We start from the raw sequence: 13,901 nt of genomic DNA on the forward strand, positions 1-13,901 counted from the left end.
CAGAAATATTCCTGGGATACATTATGTCTGCTGAGATACTTAAAAGAGAAATGTAGAAACAAATGTAATAGTCAGTTCAGATGTTCAAAGCTTCTTTCTTAAGAAAAGGGAACTTCATAAAAGGTACTTATTCTTGACTAATTCTTCTGGGGAGAAGAACACTCTACGGGGGTTACTCAAGCTTTGCAGAACTACAAAATCACAGAGAGTCCTTATAAAATAAAAACCATCTATCCAAACCTTTTATGAAAGGATAGTAACTGTGGATATTGATGTTTTTGATAGATTAAATGCTCCCAGATCAGATCATCCCAATATGACTCATCAGACTGAGATTTTATATAAACAGGAGGTTCCCTCAGGATTTCAGTTTTCAACATGAGGATTAACTAACAAAGCTAAAAATCCAGATTCTCAACACAGAGAAACTGTAAGTTTCAAATTAATGAAGCAATCATTCCCTTGGATGACTTTTAACATTGCACCAGGATTTCAACAAAAAAATACTCTGATAAATGTGGTGATACCTTTTTCATTACTCATTTGAGAATATCCACTAGATTATGTTCTTATGGACTTAGAAGAATACAAGTGTGCCCCTGTTTGGAGAAGTAAAAGGCATTGCTCAAGAGGTCCATACTCAAAATAATGAATTTACTTGCCTTGTTAGTGTTCCACCAATCCTTCTTCCAACTCTCTTGGTTTTACCCACATTGACTACAAAATTTTGACAGGATGCTTATATACCCTGATGGATAATGATGTCCTCAGTGAAACCGAGTATGTTAAAAGCCCGCACAGGTTTTTGTAGTTGTTGTTTTGGGGGGGTTTTTGTGTGTGATCTTATGGAAATTAAAATGTTATCTTGCGCTGATATTATGGGCCCATAAGTTATCTGAGTGTTGTTTACTAAGGTCTCAGTGAAGAACATTTTGTATATGACCTTTCTGTACACAAAACTCAGAAAAGGGCAACAAAAATGAATAGTGCCAAGAACTTTCAAGTGGGAATGGATTACATTGCTTAAATTTACTTTGTTCAGAAAGAAGAGGTGATATGATAGATCTATGTATCATTTTTAAATGAAGGCTAAATTAAGATAGATATAATGGTTAGATATAAAGATATCGCTAGAAAGAATTATAGGAAAGCACTGAAACATCATAGTCCTTTGGTTAAGGATGGAAAAAAGAATGGAAAATTAATGAGCTTGTTTTAAAATACTACTGTGAAACTTTGAAGGTCTAGATTATCAAAAATATTAATGTGGACTTAAACATTAACTGTTAACTTTCATGTTACATAAGCACTTGTTGAAAAGGGAACTCTGTGCTAAAGTGTTATTTTCTGATCACATCTGACTGTGGTTTTTAAAACATCTTTTTTCCCAACACATTCCAGTTTGCCCTTAGCTTTCTCTCTGATTTATTTTGGAAGAAAAGTTTTCTTAGCCTCAGGATTAGAAAATAATTTTGCTTTATTTACAAATTCTTTGCTAAATTACTTGCAAAAATATTGTTCCACAATATAAAACATGAATCATCCTGGATCATGATACCAATTTTTCATATCCTCATTTTAGTCCCATTTCAGTTTGACTGAGAAAGAATACCAAATTCTGTTGCTTTTTATGTAAAGTTGATGCTAACATGCAGACAGTTAACGAAATCATTTATTTATACCAAAAATCAGTTCCCTTTTGCAAGTCAGTTACTGAAAGCTTCTGGGCATTTCTACTAGGATTAAACATAAATTATACCAAAATCTAAGTCCATTTAGCAGTTCTGAAGACTATAGAGTTCTAATTTCTTTTGGGGGGCTTGCAGAGAAATCATTGGTCATAATTAAGAATTTTTAGTATGCTTGTGATTAGTATCTCTGGCTTCTTTCAGTTTAACACAGTCCTGACAGTGCCACTGTGGGCAGCTGCATGCAAAGCCAAATCAGTGAAACCAATACATACTAGCCAAAGAAATAGCATGGGCTGTCACAGTTGAGCTGTGTCTTTGAAATAATTTCGTCAGTACAGCATGTTTAATTTGTTTGTTTTTGTTTTAAAAGGTGTCACACTGGGAGCAAATTAGAATAGGTAAGCCAGAAGCAGAGCTGTGCTTTGGGGAAGAAAATAGCATCTTGGTGCTTTGGCTCTGCTCCCTCCCTCAACCCAATGAAGGGTCTCAGTGGTAGCACAGCTCATTTACACTTAACTGCATCCACAAGGGAGGGATGAAACCAGGAATATAGAAAAGCACCTCTCATCCAAGATGGGAGACAGGGAGGATGGACTTGTTCTTTGGGTGGCTGCATGCTCCTATTAGGACACAGCAGGTCAGTGAGCTTGTTTGTGCCATGAAATGTGCAAAGGTAGTGACGTGCAATTGCAGTAGTGGCCACAGTGCTCGTTCTGACTTTATAGCTATTGTGCTCCAAGATGGATGTTTTCAGGATTGTCTGAGAAAAATGGCTATTAAGCTGGTAAGCGTGATTCAACTTGAAGTAAGGACAAATGCAAGGCACAGGGGTACCCTGTTTGTTCCAGTCCACACAGTCACAGATAGCATTATGACAACTCTTTAGTACATGAAGAAAAACTGAAATTCTGCAATGTTGGAGGTATATTCAATGGAGAAAAATGTGCAATATTGCAAGTGTACATGTTGGCTAGATGGTTTGGAATGTCAAACCTAAATATCCTCCACCTGAGCTAGAACCCTTGCAGAATGTTAAGTAGGAGAAAGAACCTCAGTCTGGATCTTCACCCATGAACATGTTTCAATAGGATAAACTATGGGGAATTCATACTTTTCTTCCCTATCATTGTTTCAGCTGCGTTTGTGCTTTGGACAATGAAGGTCCTAAAGTAATTATCAAGAAATAGCCAATATACTCTAAATTTACAGTTCGGTTACCCTTTTTTCTCGTGATTTTTTTTTTTTTCCCCCTGCCAATAATCTCAGAAGGTATCAAATTCAGACAGAGGAGGGAGAGAAAGAGGCCTACTAAGCACAAGGCTATCTTAAATTATAACAAGGTTATAATGTGCAAAAATGTTACCAGATCCTGCAAGATTCATTGCCACTGCTAGGAGATCAGTGTAAGACAGATAAAAGTAAACACATTTTTGCACAGCAGGTAGGGAACTTCCAGAATTCATTGCCACAGGAGGCTGTGTCAACAGACAGTATAAGCAGATTCAAAAGAGTGTTGGAAACATTCATAGGCAACAGGGCTAAATACTAAGTGGATGCAAAAAAGAACAAGAGATCTGCCCTCCAATATCCATGATTGTGAATGCTGGCAGAGGACAGGGGGAGTGGACCACAGGAAATGGCCACACTCTCATGCTTTCCTTAAACAGCCATCCCCCTTGTCACTGACCACAGCAGCATGCCAGTTGCATGAGCATGTCTCGTTCTTAGCTCACTTCTGCCTAACTAATTAATTGTTTAGACCAGAGTGTCTCAAATCTTCCCAGCAGTGCGGGCAAAATTTAATTCTGTGGCTGTGACAGAATTGCTGCTTTAGGCATCATCCTCTCTGAGAGTGGTGAGAAGGAGCGAGAGTTGTGCCCAGCCACCATCATGTGTTGACCATGGGCCAGCTGCCCCGGAACTGTTCTGATGCTGCCACTAAGCCAGCACAGGATGGCTTAATATTAACTGTTAATTAGCAGCTTTCCCGACATCCAGAATATATATATCTGCCTGATGTGATTTTTCTGCCACCATCATTTTGCAACCATAAGCTGAGCACTCTGCATAAGACTAGAGTTGGTATATTACAACGTGACAAAGCTCCCTGGATTACTTGTAACTAAGGCTCCATTTCATACTTATTTGTTATCCTATGGGTTTTCCCCTAGGATGTGTCATCTAATTTCAATTTAAAATGTAAGTTCCACAAATTACCACTGCACAGAAGTTTCTTTAACATGCCATTTATGAAAGCAGTGGTGCACACTGTAGCCAAAGTTTCAGAGTTTCCACTCCTGGGATTACAGATTCAGAGTAAATTGGTAAATGGGGAACAATGAGGAGTTTTCTAGAAAATTGAACAAATCCACCTTAGCATATCAAAATAAATCACACCTTAATGTTGTGAACTATGTAGGGCAATGTTTCTGCTACAGTATGGACATCTAGATTCCCTGCTTGCATTAAGCAGAAAGGAAGTGTGTATTTTGTCTGTCATGTATTTAAATACCAATTCCTGAAAGTGCATCTAGGAAGAGTATTAAGACATATTTACAGTATAGTATAAATAGGGTCCATTACACCGACAGTTCTTAATCCTTGGTTTAAAGTTATGTGAATTCTGTTTTATTCCCTGAGTATATGATTTTCTTATAAAGTCATAACTTCAGAGAATAGCCAGTCTAGGTAACAAGCTCAACAATGATTTATCAGGGTGTCATCCAAATATTACTAAAATGTGTATAAATCTCTGTTATTTTTCAAAAGAAACATGTTATAGTATTTTTACTTCTAAAAGAAATATAAATTTTATAGAAATAGGGGCATTTCAGAAAAATTCACTTTGTTTACCTGTCTTGCGTAACTTGAAAGAAAATCATGTCATTGCAGTCATTAGGACTAATTTTCTGTACATGAGGCCACATTTTGGTAAAATGTTTCTCTTTAGGTATTTAGGTTTAATTCTTATTCTTAACACTTATAATATTTAATAGGCCTTAAACACCTGCTTAAATCAGTGAAATTAAGTATTTCTTGAGTAAGACTAGCAACTAATTTGGCATCTGCTGATGTTATAAGTGTTTTATGTTTTGTTTTATTATTTAGTCATACAACTGCATACTTCAATTGGAAAATATAATGTAACATTCTCCTAGCAAATAAATGTGAAAATCTAGAACTGCTTCTGACTGAAATTACTGAGTAGTGTACTCAAAAGAAAGAGTTTGATATTTAGGTTATCATATACAAAGTTACCAGATACAAGTAACGTAGCAGTGAATCCCTAGGCTGTATATATCTTGCTTTAGTGACTAGTATCTAAGGATCTGAGATGCTCTGTTTGTTTGTGAATTAGTCAGGATTCAGTAAGCCAGCTTTTCATTCCCAGTCATGGACTTGTCTTTTTGGCAATTTCCCTCATGTAAATGTGAAAGTAGATCTTGTTATGTGTAAGTAAAGACTGCATGCCAGTAATAAATACATCCTGTTGTCTGTTAGGGAAATCTCATGGACTGTAGAGCTTCTTTAGAGTCTTTATGAAAGAGTTAGGTATCATTTGCCAGTGGGAAGGTATATGTGAAACTGCAAGACAGTCAGTTCCATTCTCTGCGGTGCCCTTAACTTGCCTAGGGGGTTATTGCTGTCAGTGCTTTGCCTTTGGCTTGTTTGATGCGAGTTTATGAGGCACAAAAGGAAAGGTTTGACAAAAGAAGGAAATCCAGGATTTTAAGTCAAATCTTATATTGCTTTTGATAACATGCATAACAAGCAATTATTTGAGGGAAGGGTGCAGAAGGGATGGAAAAGGGATGAGCTGTGACACAATGCAGCAACAGAACAAATTTAGATTGTGTGTAAGATGTGCTACTTTGAGACTGATATGCCTGGTTCAGGGAAAACACTCAGCGCATGCAAGTGCACTTGTGAATGTGAATGGCCTAAATAATTTTAGAATCCATTTACAAACCATTTACATCTACCTTAGCCTGCTTGCATGATTTCTGATGCCTGTCAGCCACACAGGACCATATTGCTCATCACACAAATGGAAAGCTGTTTTCACTTAGCTTGCCAAGCATCTTGCTGAACTGTGGGCCCTGAAACCTTACAAGAACTATTATTTAATTTAGGAAGGATCTTGGCCTGTTCCAGTACCATTCTGTTTCCTTCTTTGTTTTTCTTCCCTATTTGTTCTTTCACTTTCTTTAGCACTTCCCATCCAGAATGATGAGGTTGTAATAGTGACAATACATTATATCCAGTAACTCAGATGATCATTGATGATTCTTTGATGGCATTTTTCTATTCATAAGTTTCTGATTATGCTGTTTCTGATTCATATGTTGCATATACATGCTTCATGTATCTGATTAAATGCATTGCTTTGGATCCAACAGGCCAGAACCAGTACTGTGGACAAAGGATGGCGGAGAACTACCAGATCCAGAGAGAATGGTTGTCAACGGCAGGGTCCTAAGCATCAGTTTCCTAAACAAAACAGACAATGGCACATACCGATGTGAAGCAAAAAATCCTATTGGCCGAAACAGCACAGAATATGTCCTGATAGTACATGGTGAGTGTGGTTTTGGTGCATGTTATGTATATGTAGCATTTCAAGGAAATACAGTCAGTTGCTTATGATCTTTACTGAAAGAATAGCAAGAAAAAACTAGAAGTATGATGTCACATTTATTGATGCTATCATCTAGTTGTGGGGAGTGTGTTTACTTCCTTTTACTGGCATACCTTTCTTCATACAGTTTTAAACAAAATCTGTTCACTTATGTTGTGAGCTTTTTGCAAAGTAAGCACCTGTACTGTTTTATAAATACTTATCTCAGGCACGTGCTGTTCAGATAAAGCTGGTTACAAAAGGATATATGAAGGGAAATATAGAAATACCAGACTGGTGCTAGAGGTTTTTTGTTTAGTTTTTGATAGACCACCAAAGACAGGACATCAGATACTTTTCTTCACACACATTATAGACTGTCACTGAGAAAATTCAGCTTATATAAATTAATTTACCATCATCTGGCCTATTGTTACAGTCAATCCTCAAAAATATGTCATGTCCTAAATTCATGATAACTTCTAATAAAAATTAAAAATAGGAAGGTTCATGTTAAATTACAGCTGATTCGTTTTCCTTAATTAATTAGGCAGCAATACACGTCACATTAAAAGAATAGCTGGCTTTTATGTTGATCATGAAACAGATTGATATACCTTAGGTATAGGAGAAACTATAATACAAAGTTAGCATTTGCCTTTAATACAGTTTTACAATATGGATCTAGCAGTCTCAAAACAATGTTCTCTTATCATAGATAAGTATGTGATAATTCCTGGAAGATTACGAGTTCTGTAACTTGAATTTTAATTTAAGTGAGTATAGAAGCAAAAGATTCACTGTAATTCATGATGATACATTTTTTCCCTTTAGTTTTGAAAAAATACAATTTCATATAACTTTGACAAAATAAAGTGAAACAATCTAATATGAATTGTAGTCTCTAAGTAGACATGCAAACTATATAGATTTTATTTGCTTATGATGAATTCAAGTATAACAAATATATGTTCCTTTGGTGTTTGTAAAGTCTCAAAAACATTTTTCATTAAAGGTTTAACTTACATTTAGGTTTTTGGCAGAAAACTTCTAATAAGTGCTACTTTCAGCTTTCAGAAATGAGCTATATTTTGGCACTGTTGATGAAATGTCATTTATCAAAAGATCCCCTTAGATTACTTTTCATTTTTCTTAAAATTCACTCTTAGTTCATGTAGGATTAGTGGCACAAGTAAGGAGGAAGTCTTTACATGAGGAATACAGAGCCTGTACTGCTGCGTGAGTATTTCTGTGTTAAACAGAAAAACTAAACCCTCTGACCTCTACTTACATTGATTACTACAAGAAAAGAAAAAGAAAATATGTCTTATATATCCTGGAGATGGTGGTTTATTGGTTGTTGGCTACAGGCACCAAGTGCACTGCCTTTGGTGAGGTAATGGCTTCTGCACTTACCAAATGTTGAAGCTTCTGTCATTTGTGGGTTTTGCCCAATTTATGTGATTATTTCTGAAAACATGGCCTTTTATAATGGTAAATCTTTCCATCAGTGGCGAGTTTACAATATTCTCCTATCAAAGAATATTTCACGATCTCCTGTGTGTCTTTCACATAGTGGCATGCCCCCTGTTGATCTGATTATCTTGAAACAACTTCATGGCAGTCTGTAAAATCATTCATTATCAGGAAGGCATTTTGTTATGTTTGGCAGCACATTAGGCATGTTATCAGGTTTACCTTGCACATTGCTGACCTTTTCTGTTATGAGTACCAGAGTCTTCCTAATTGCATTTCTGCAATTCCAGTGTTAGAACTAGAGAAGGTAAATGTCAGGTGCTTCTGAGGTTTCTGAAACAATGGGAGTAATGTGACAGAGCATGTGATGATGTTTAGTGCTTAACAACTTACTGTGTTTCAGAGTTGTTAAGTTTATTTTAAGTACAGAATAGACTGACACAATTATTTTATCAAGTGTAGCACAATCAGTTGTATAGATCAATTTAAGCAGTGTCTTACCCCTTCTTTAGCTCATTAAATTCATGAATGTCTCGAGTGAAACATAATCCTCCCAAAATTATACAATATTCTCTCTCTCTCCTTCTCTCTCTCTCTCTGGGGGCTAGAAAACCTATTTTTTATCATTTTCTGAGATGCATTCTTCCATTTAATAGAGGATGTATTTTTTTTCTATACATTCCTAAATATATCTAGCAGCATCTTTTGGTTTCTCATCCCTTCCCCTGTGCCTGATGTATCGATGTAATTTTTTTTGTCCTACTCATTTGTTAGAGCTCATTTATCATATAAGTACACCTTCTTACCTTGAATGTTAGGTTTCTACTACAAGTACATGCCAGATTTAACATAAGGGGAAGTATGTTCATGAAGATATGGGAAGGCAGGTGGGAGCAATCTGCATGAAGAGAAAAATCTCGACACAAGAGATTCTTTTGAATTGCAGGTCAAGGAAGCAAGGTCTAGGAGAATGACCTACCAGATCTGTAAGGAGCAAGACATAAGTGTCCTGAGTGTTAGTAGCCACTGCCTTAATGGAGCCTCTGGAAGTCCGACTCCACAGCTGTTAAACAACTAATAGTTTTCTAGGAAACTCTTGAGCCCAGAGGAGTTGCAGTGGTGGAGAGAAAGAATGAAAATCACATGCCCAAATTTAGACGGATACTATGGCTGATTCAGTTTTTCCAGGCGAGCTTGTATAAGAAAGCAAAGAACATCAATGGAAGGTATCCCCTGCAGAGGCAGGGGAGTGTAACCTGATCCACAGCTTTGCTTTTCTTATACTGTGATTTCCTCTACATTTTTCCCTTTTTTCACTTCTACTTAAACAGATTTTCTGTCTCTCTGTTTATTAAGGTTGTAAAAGTTTCATCTGGCTTCTATTCCTATTTTTCCCTATGAAATCCCCTTAGTGGGACTCAGTCTACTAATTCTCTCGATTTCTGAACTTATCTTCCTAACTCAGAGGAGATCTAGACAGCTTTAGTGTAGAGAGAAGCTTGCCTAAAAATGGAAGGTATAGTTCTTCATAACTAGAAATTAATGGTAAGCAAAGTATTTATACATATTGATTATACAAATCAAGCAAAGAGTATCATGCCTTTAACTGGACCAACCTAGACACTGTAAATGATGAAGTAATACTGTTTTGATGTTAAGTGATGGCAGTGGAAATAAATACTGTTATAAGCAGTTGAAAGGCAGTCTGTCTGATATAATTAGTATCTGATAACATAAAAATTCTTTTTAGATTTGTAGTATAATTAAAGCAAGCAGACTTCAGAGAATAGAAATATATTTGAATCAGGTAAAAGACATGGACTTTGCTGCTTTGCTGAATCAATATGACTGCAACTTTCATTTATCTTAACTTTTATTATTAATAATAAACATCAAGAAAACACTTCATGAAGCAGGAAGGTGGGCACAAAGTCGGAGTTTATAGGCAGCAGTACAAAGACAAGACATGTAATTTACTCAAACATTTGTCTCGCGCAGTAACAAAGACAGAAGCTTTAATGCCTCTAGCTGTTGTCAATTCTGTATTCTAATTGGCGAGCTTAGTGCTTTAGAAGTGCACATTCTGGCTAGATATATTACACCCTCTCTTTGGTAATGGGCCCCAGGCAATTTTCACTCTCTTCCAATTTATTAAGAATTTTTTGTTTACCTTTGTCATTAATCATCAGTAAACAGAGCTACCTGTCAGACTCATGATGGTCAACCCAAACCCATAGATTCTGCTTGCAAACCTTAGGTAATAACTGCATTGATTTAGCTGGAGTTGAGAAAGGAGGTATTCCATCAAACCTGAACACACAGCTGGTATGTATGTAGCAGTAGTTCATAACCTCTGGATGTCACTACTGAAGACTTAGTTCAACATTATATTGAGTGGGCAACAGAAGTCCACATCATTGGGAAATCTTCTTAATGGAAACAGCAATATCTGATAATTTGCAGACCTATTTGAAATAAAGTACCTCGGTGAAATATCCCGATTTGCCAATCTAAAGACACACATTCAATTAATTGAAATATTCAGAGCTCTAATGTGTTGTACATCAGTTGTCTATCAAAGCAATATGGAAGTTTGCATGAATCAGCAGCTGTGGATGGTCAAGACAGTTCTTACTGCCACAATTATACATAGGGTAGAAAGTGATTGAGCCAGTAACTCAGTATCTCTGGAGAATAAAAAGTGGTATAACATATTACCTTGACTTCAGCCTCTCAATTATTTTGCATTTTTTTCTTGTGCAAGCTATTTTTTGCAAATAAAGGCAACTGAAAGACCAAGTGCATCCTCATTAATATTTTGAAATGTACTTTCAAACAGAAGATCTCCTACAATGTGTAAGACCAAAGGTCCCAGTACACTTTTCCTTTCGACTATGATGTATTTATCTTCTACCTGTTTGTCCAGTCCTATTTCAAAACATTTATCATCTTAGCTTTCACAGTAACCTGTGGCAAATAGTTTATGAACTGAATTATGTACTTTGAGGAAAAAATATTCTCTTTTGTTTTCTTAAGCCTGCTGCTTGATCACTTCAATTCCCAACTTTCCAATCTATTTGGCCATTTTTGCTGTTGGTGCTGTAAGTATGCAGTTAAAATCAGTTTTATTTTCATGCTGCTTCCCTTCAATAGATTCTCAAGTATTTCCACCTCGCTCTAAATTTCTCACTAATTGTGATCTTTGACTCTGCATTTCCTGGATTCCTGTTCCTTGTATCTACTCTCCTTCTTTCATGGTCTCTTTTTTACCTTTTCCTTCATTTTTGATCTAGCAGTCATTCTCTGTGATTGACTGATCTCCATATCTGGAACAACACCATGCCAAATTTGCACCAGATACCTTAGTTTGTTAACTCCTGCCTCCAAATACATTCATAGAGGCTCACCTTCTGTTGCCACCCATAATTCCATCACCATACACTTCTATACAAGTTTCTTTTTAAGCTAGTGGAAACTGTGGAATACAACACACATCTGAAGTGAAACAAACTCCACTACCTCTATCTGTTCTAGATTCCTTTATTTTTGCCCACTATCACATTTTTATTATGTTTAATTTCCATTGCAATGTTCTCACAGGGTGCCCTCGTCTTCCTTTATTTCTGTAACTCACTTGTGCACATCTTTCACTCTATGAAAGTAAAAACTGAGTACAACAGTAGTTTCAAATAAAACTGAAGTGATATTTTTTTCTATTTTTTTTTGAAAACGGAACTTATCAGAAAGGCAGTAGATCTCCTGGTTTGCAAATATTTTCACTACAGGTCTCTGATAAGCCTTGTGCACTGGTTTTGGACACGTTAGTCTCAGAAACATATATCAAAAAATGCATTTAAAATATTCACTGAATGGGCCAGGGGGAAGTGGGAAAGAAAGGAAACAGCATCCATGTGAAGCAGCACACTCATCAGTAATCTAGTTGCCTTCTGTCTTGGTGTTAAGACCCTAGAGATTGAGGTAGATGGACACTTTCTAAAGTTCCCTCCTTTATAGTTCCTAAGTTGAAGCATCTCATTTACAGACACATCTCAGAGAAAGTACTTTCTTTGCCTATAGGAAAATCCTATCATTTGAGTGAACAAAGCCTGGGCTTTGTGAAAAGAGAATTGAGGAGACCCATGGTATAATGGAACAATAATAACATGTACAGCTACAATAGAGGGTGTTTTTAGCAAAAAAACAACCTTGCCCTTACAGCAATCAAGACATATCAAGAATATAAGTCTCAAAAGACTGCTTAAGACTTCATTTGAAATTCTATGCACGTGAATACCTATGCTTTTTAGTTTTGAGATTTTTTTTAATATCTGTGTTTGAATTGAAAGATTTTCTCAGGTTTGAGTTCTTAAAAGAGGTGAAAAGTCTCTCCTATTCCCATCTTATAAAAAGTAAAAATAATATAAAAATGTACAGAAGACAGCTGTCAGGAAGAGGAGCCTGAGCTTTCAGATGAAAAACAAATAAAGAATGATCCTGAAGACTTGCTCCTTCTCAGCAGCCTTGCTTACCCCTAAAGCATCTCTTTTTTAATTTTTCTCTTTTCCCCTTCTTTGCTATGCATGTATGCATACACACACACAGAGCACGTGCACCCCCACACAAGCAAAACCAAACAAACAGAGGTTTGGTAACTTATCCAGCAAGAGATCTTTTTTTTTTTTTTTTTTTTAATCTTCATATCTTTTGAAATTCACAGCAACTGAATGGTTTTCTCGCAAAAGCTGAGGTGTAGAGGAGTGAGGTTTCACCGTGACACGCCTAAAAAAGTAACTCATTATAACCCTATGTTAAAGGTAGCATTATAAACAAAAGGATAATTTAATTGTGTTTTATTCTGCAAAGCATAACCCTTTAAATTGTGTTGAAATATTTTGATTTTGCGTCTACATCAACATTCTAAAGTGACATTAAGGTATTAAATCACTATCATGATAGTAAAGTTAACTTCTCTAGAGGACTCTCAGTTATGCTAAAAGAGGTGGCTCAGGCCTTAAAGCACAATGCAGATGAATGCTGCACAAACAGATGAATTAAGAAATCATTGTGTAATATAGCTTTTATTATTGGACTAAAGAAGAAGAATGTTTAGTTGACATTTTTAAGTATGAGAAGTCTGTGAAGAAACTTATGGTGGAATTGTTGGCTTAATTTTATGGATGAATTGTCCAGCTATTATCCCTGAACATTTGCAAGGCAGCTACTTTGAAATTGCTTTTTGTTGATAAATACTTGAATAGTGAGGTCTAGTTGAGTGTGTGAACTGATATTTCTTCATTTATGTTGACTTTAGAAAAATAAGATACAATTTTTTTTTTTTTTTTTTCAGATAAGCTCAAATTTATTTTGGAAATGTCAAGGAAATAATATTCCAAATCAGAGTAATGCTTTCAGGAAATCTGTCTGAAACTTCTATATTTTTACATTAAAATACTGTTTTTAATGAAAGAAAACTTTTAAAATAAATTAATTTTGTTAGTTAACATCTGGAAGATTTTAATTATTACTGTTTTCCATACAGCTGAAATTATTGAATTCAGAGTATTTCAGCTGAATTAAATCTGAATTTGTCTGGGGTTTGCTTTTCTTCCCTGCGCCCAACCCCCCACCCCTTTTTTTTTTTTTTTTCTCCTGGTGGTTGCAGCAAATTTTTCTCCAGGTCTAACCCTTAACACATATAGTTTATCCCTATTTTAATAGAAGTTGTACTTATTCTAAAAACCTGTAGTTTTAGATACTGTCTTTAATAACACACAACACTTGAAAATATTTCATTTTCTGTGCACATATTTGCCTAATGTGATAGTTCTTAATTTGGATTCCCTATGTGATTTCTGAAAAGGAAGAGATTGTGTTAGTTTTGAATTATAATGAGTATGAGTTTTTTCTCCATACACATTAATTGCATAAAGTTAACATTTTGGATGCTTGTATATGGGTAAAGCATCTACAGTAAGATACTTTTTGAACTAGATATACTAGATATATTGCTGTTGCTCTTTTGAAAAGGGCTGTTTTAACTGATCTTAAGTGGTGTGTATTTCTAAAATAGTACTGATAAGTTTATTATCACCGATTTGCTGTAGTAGCACAGCTTG

At 35.8% G+C, this 13,901-nt stretch overlaps 1 protein-coding gene across 3 annotated transcripts in view; it reads left to right on the forward strand.

The window, feature by feature from the left end:
* CADM2 (cell adhesion molecule 2) overlaps positions 1–13,901 on the forward strand; it is a 684,646-nt gene that overhangs the window by 607,320 nt on the left and 63,425 nt on the right. For all 3 annotated transcript variants that reach the window (XM_042789099.1, XM_042789101.1, XM_042789100.1), the window contains one exon: positions 6,092–6,270. In XM_042789099.1, the coding sequence (XP_042645033.1) occupies positions 6,092–6,270 (179 nt within the window). The remainder of the gene's footprint in view (positions 1–6,091; positions 6,271–13,901) is intronic.

The sequence above is a fragment of the Tyto alba genome, unplaced genomic scaffold (genome assembly GCF_018691265.1).
Source record: "Tyto alba isolate M040663 unplaced genomic scaffold, T.alba_DEE_v4.0 Super-Scaffold_14, whole genome shotgun sequence".
NCBI classification, from domain to species: domain Eukaryota; kingdom Metazoa; phylum Chordata; class Aves; order Strigiformes; family Tytonidae; genus Tyto; species Tyto alba.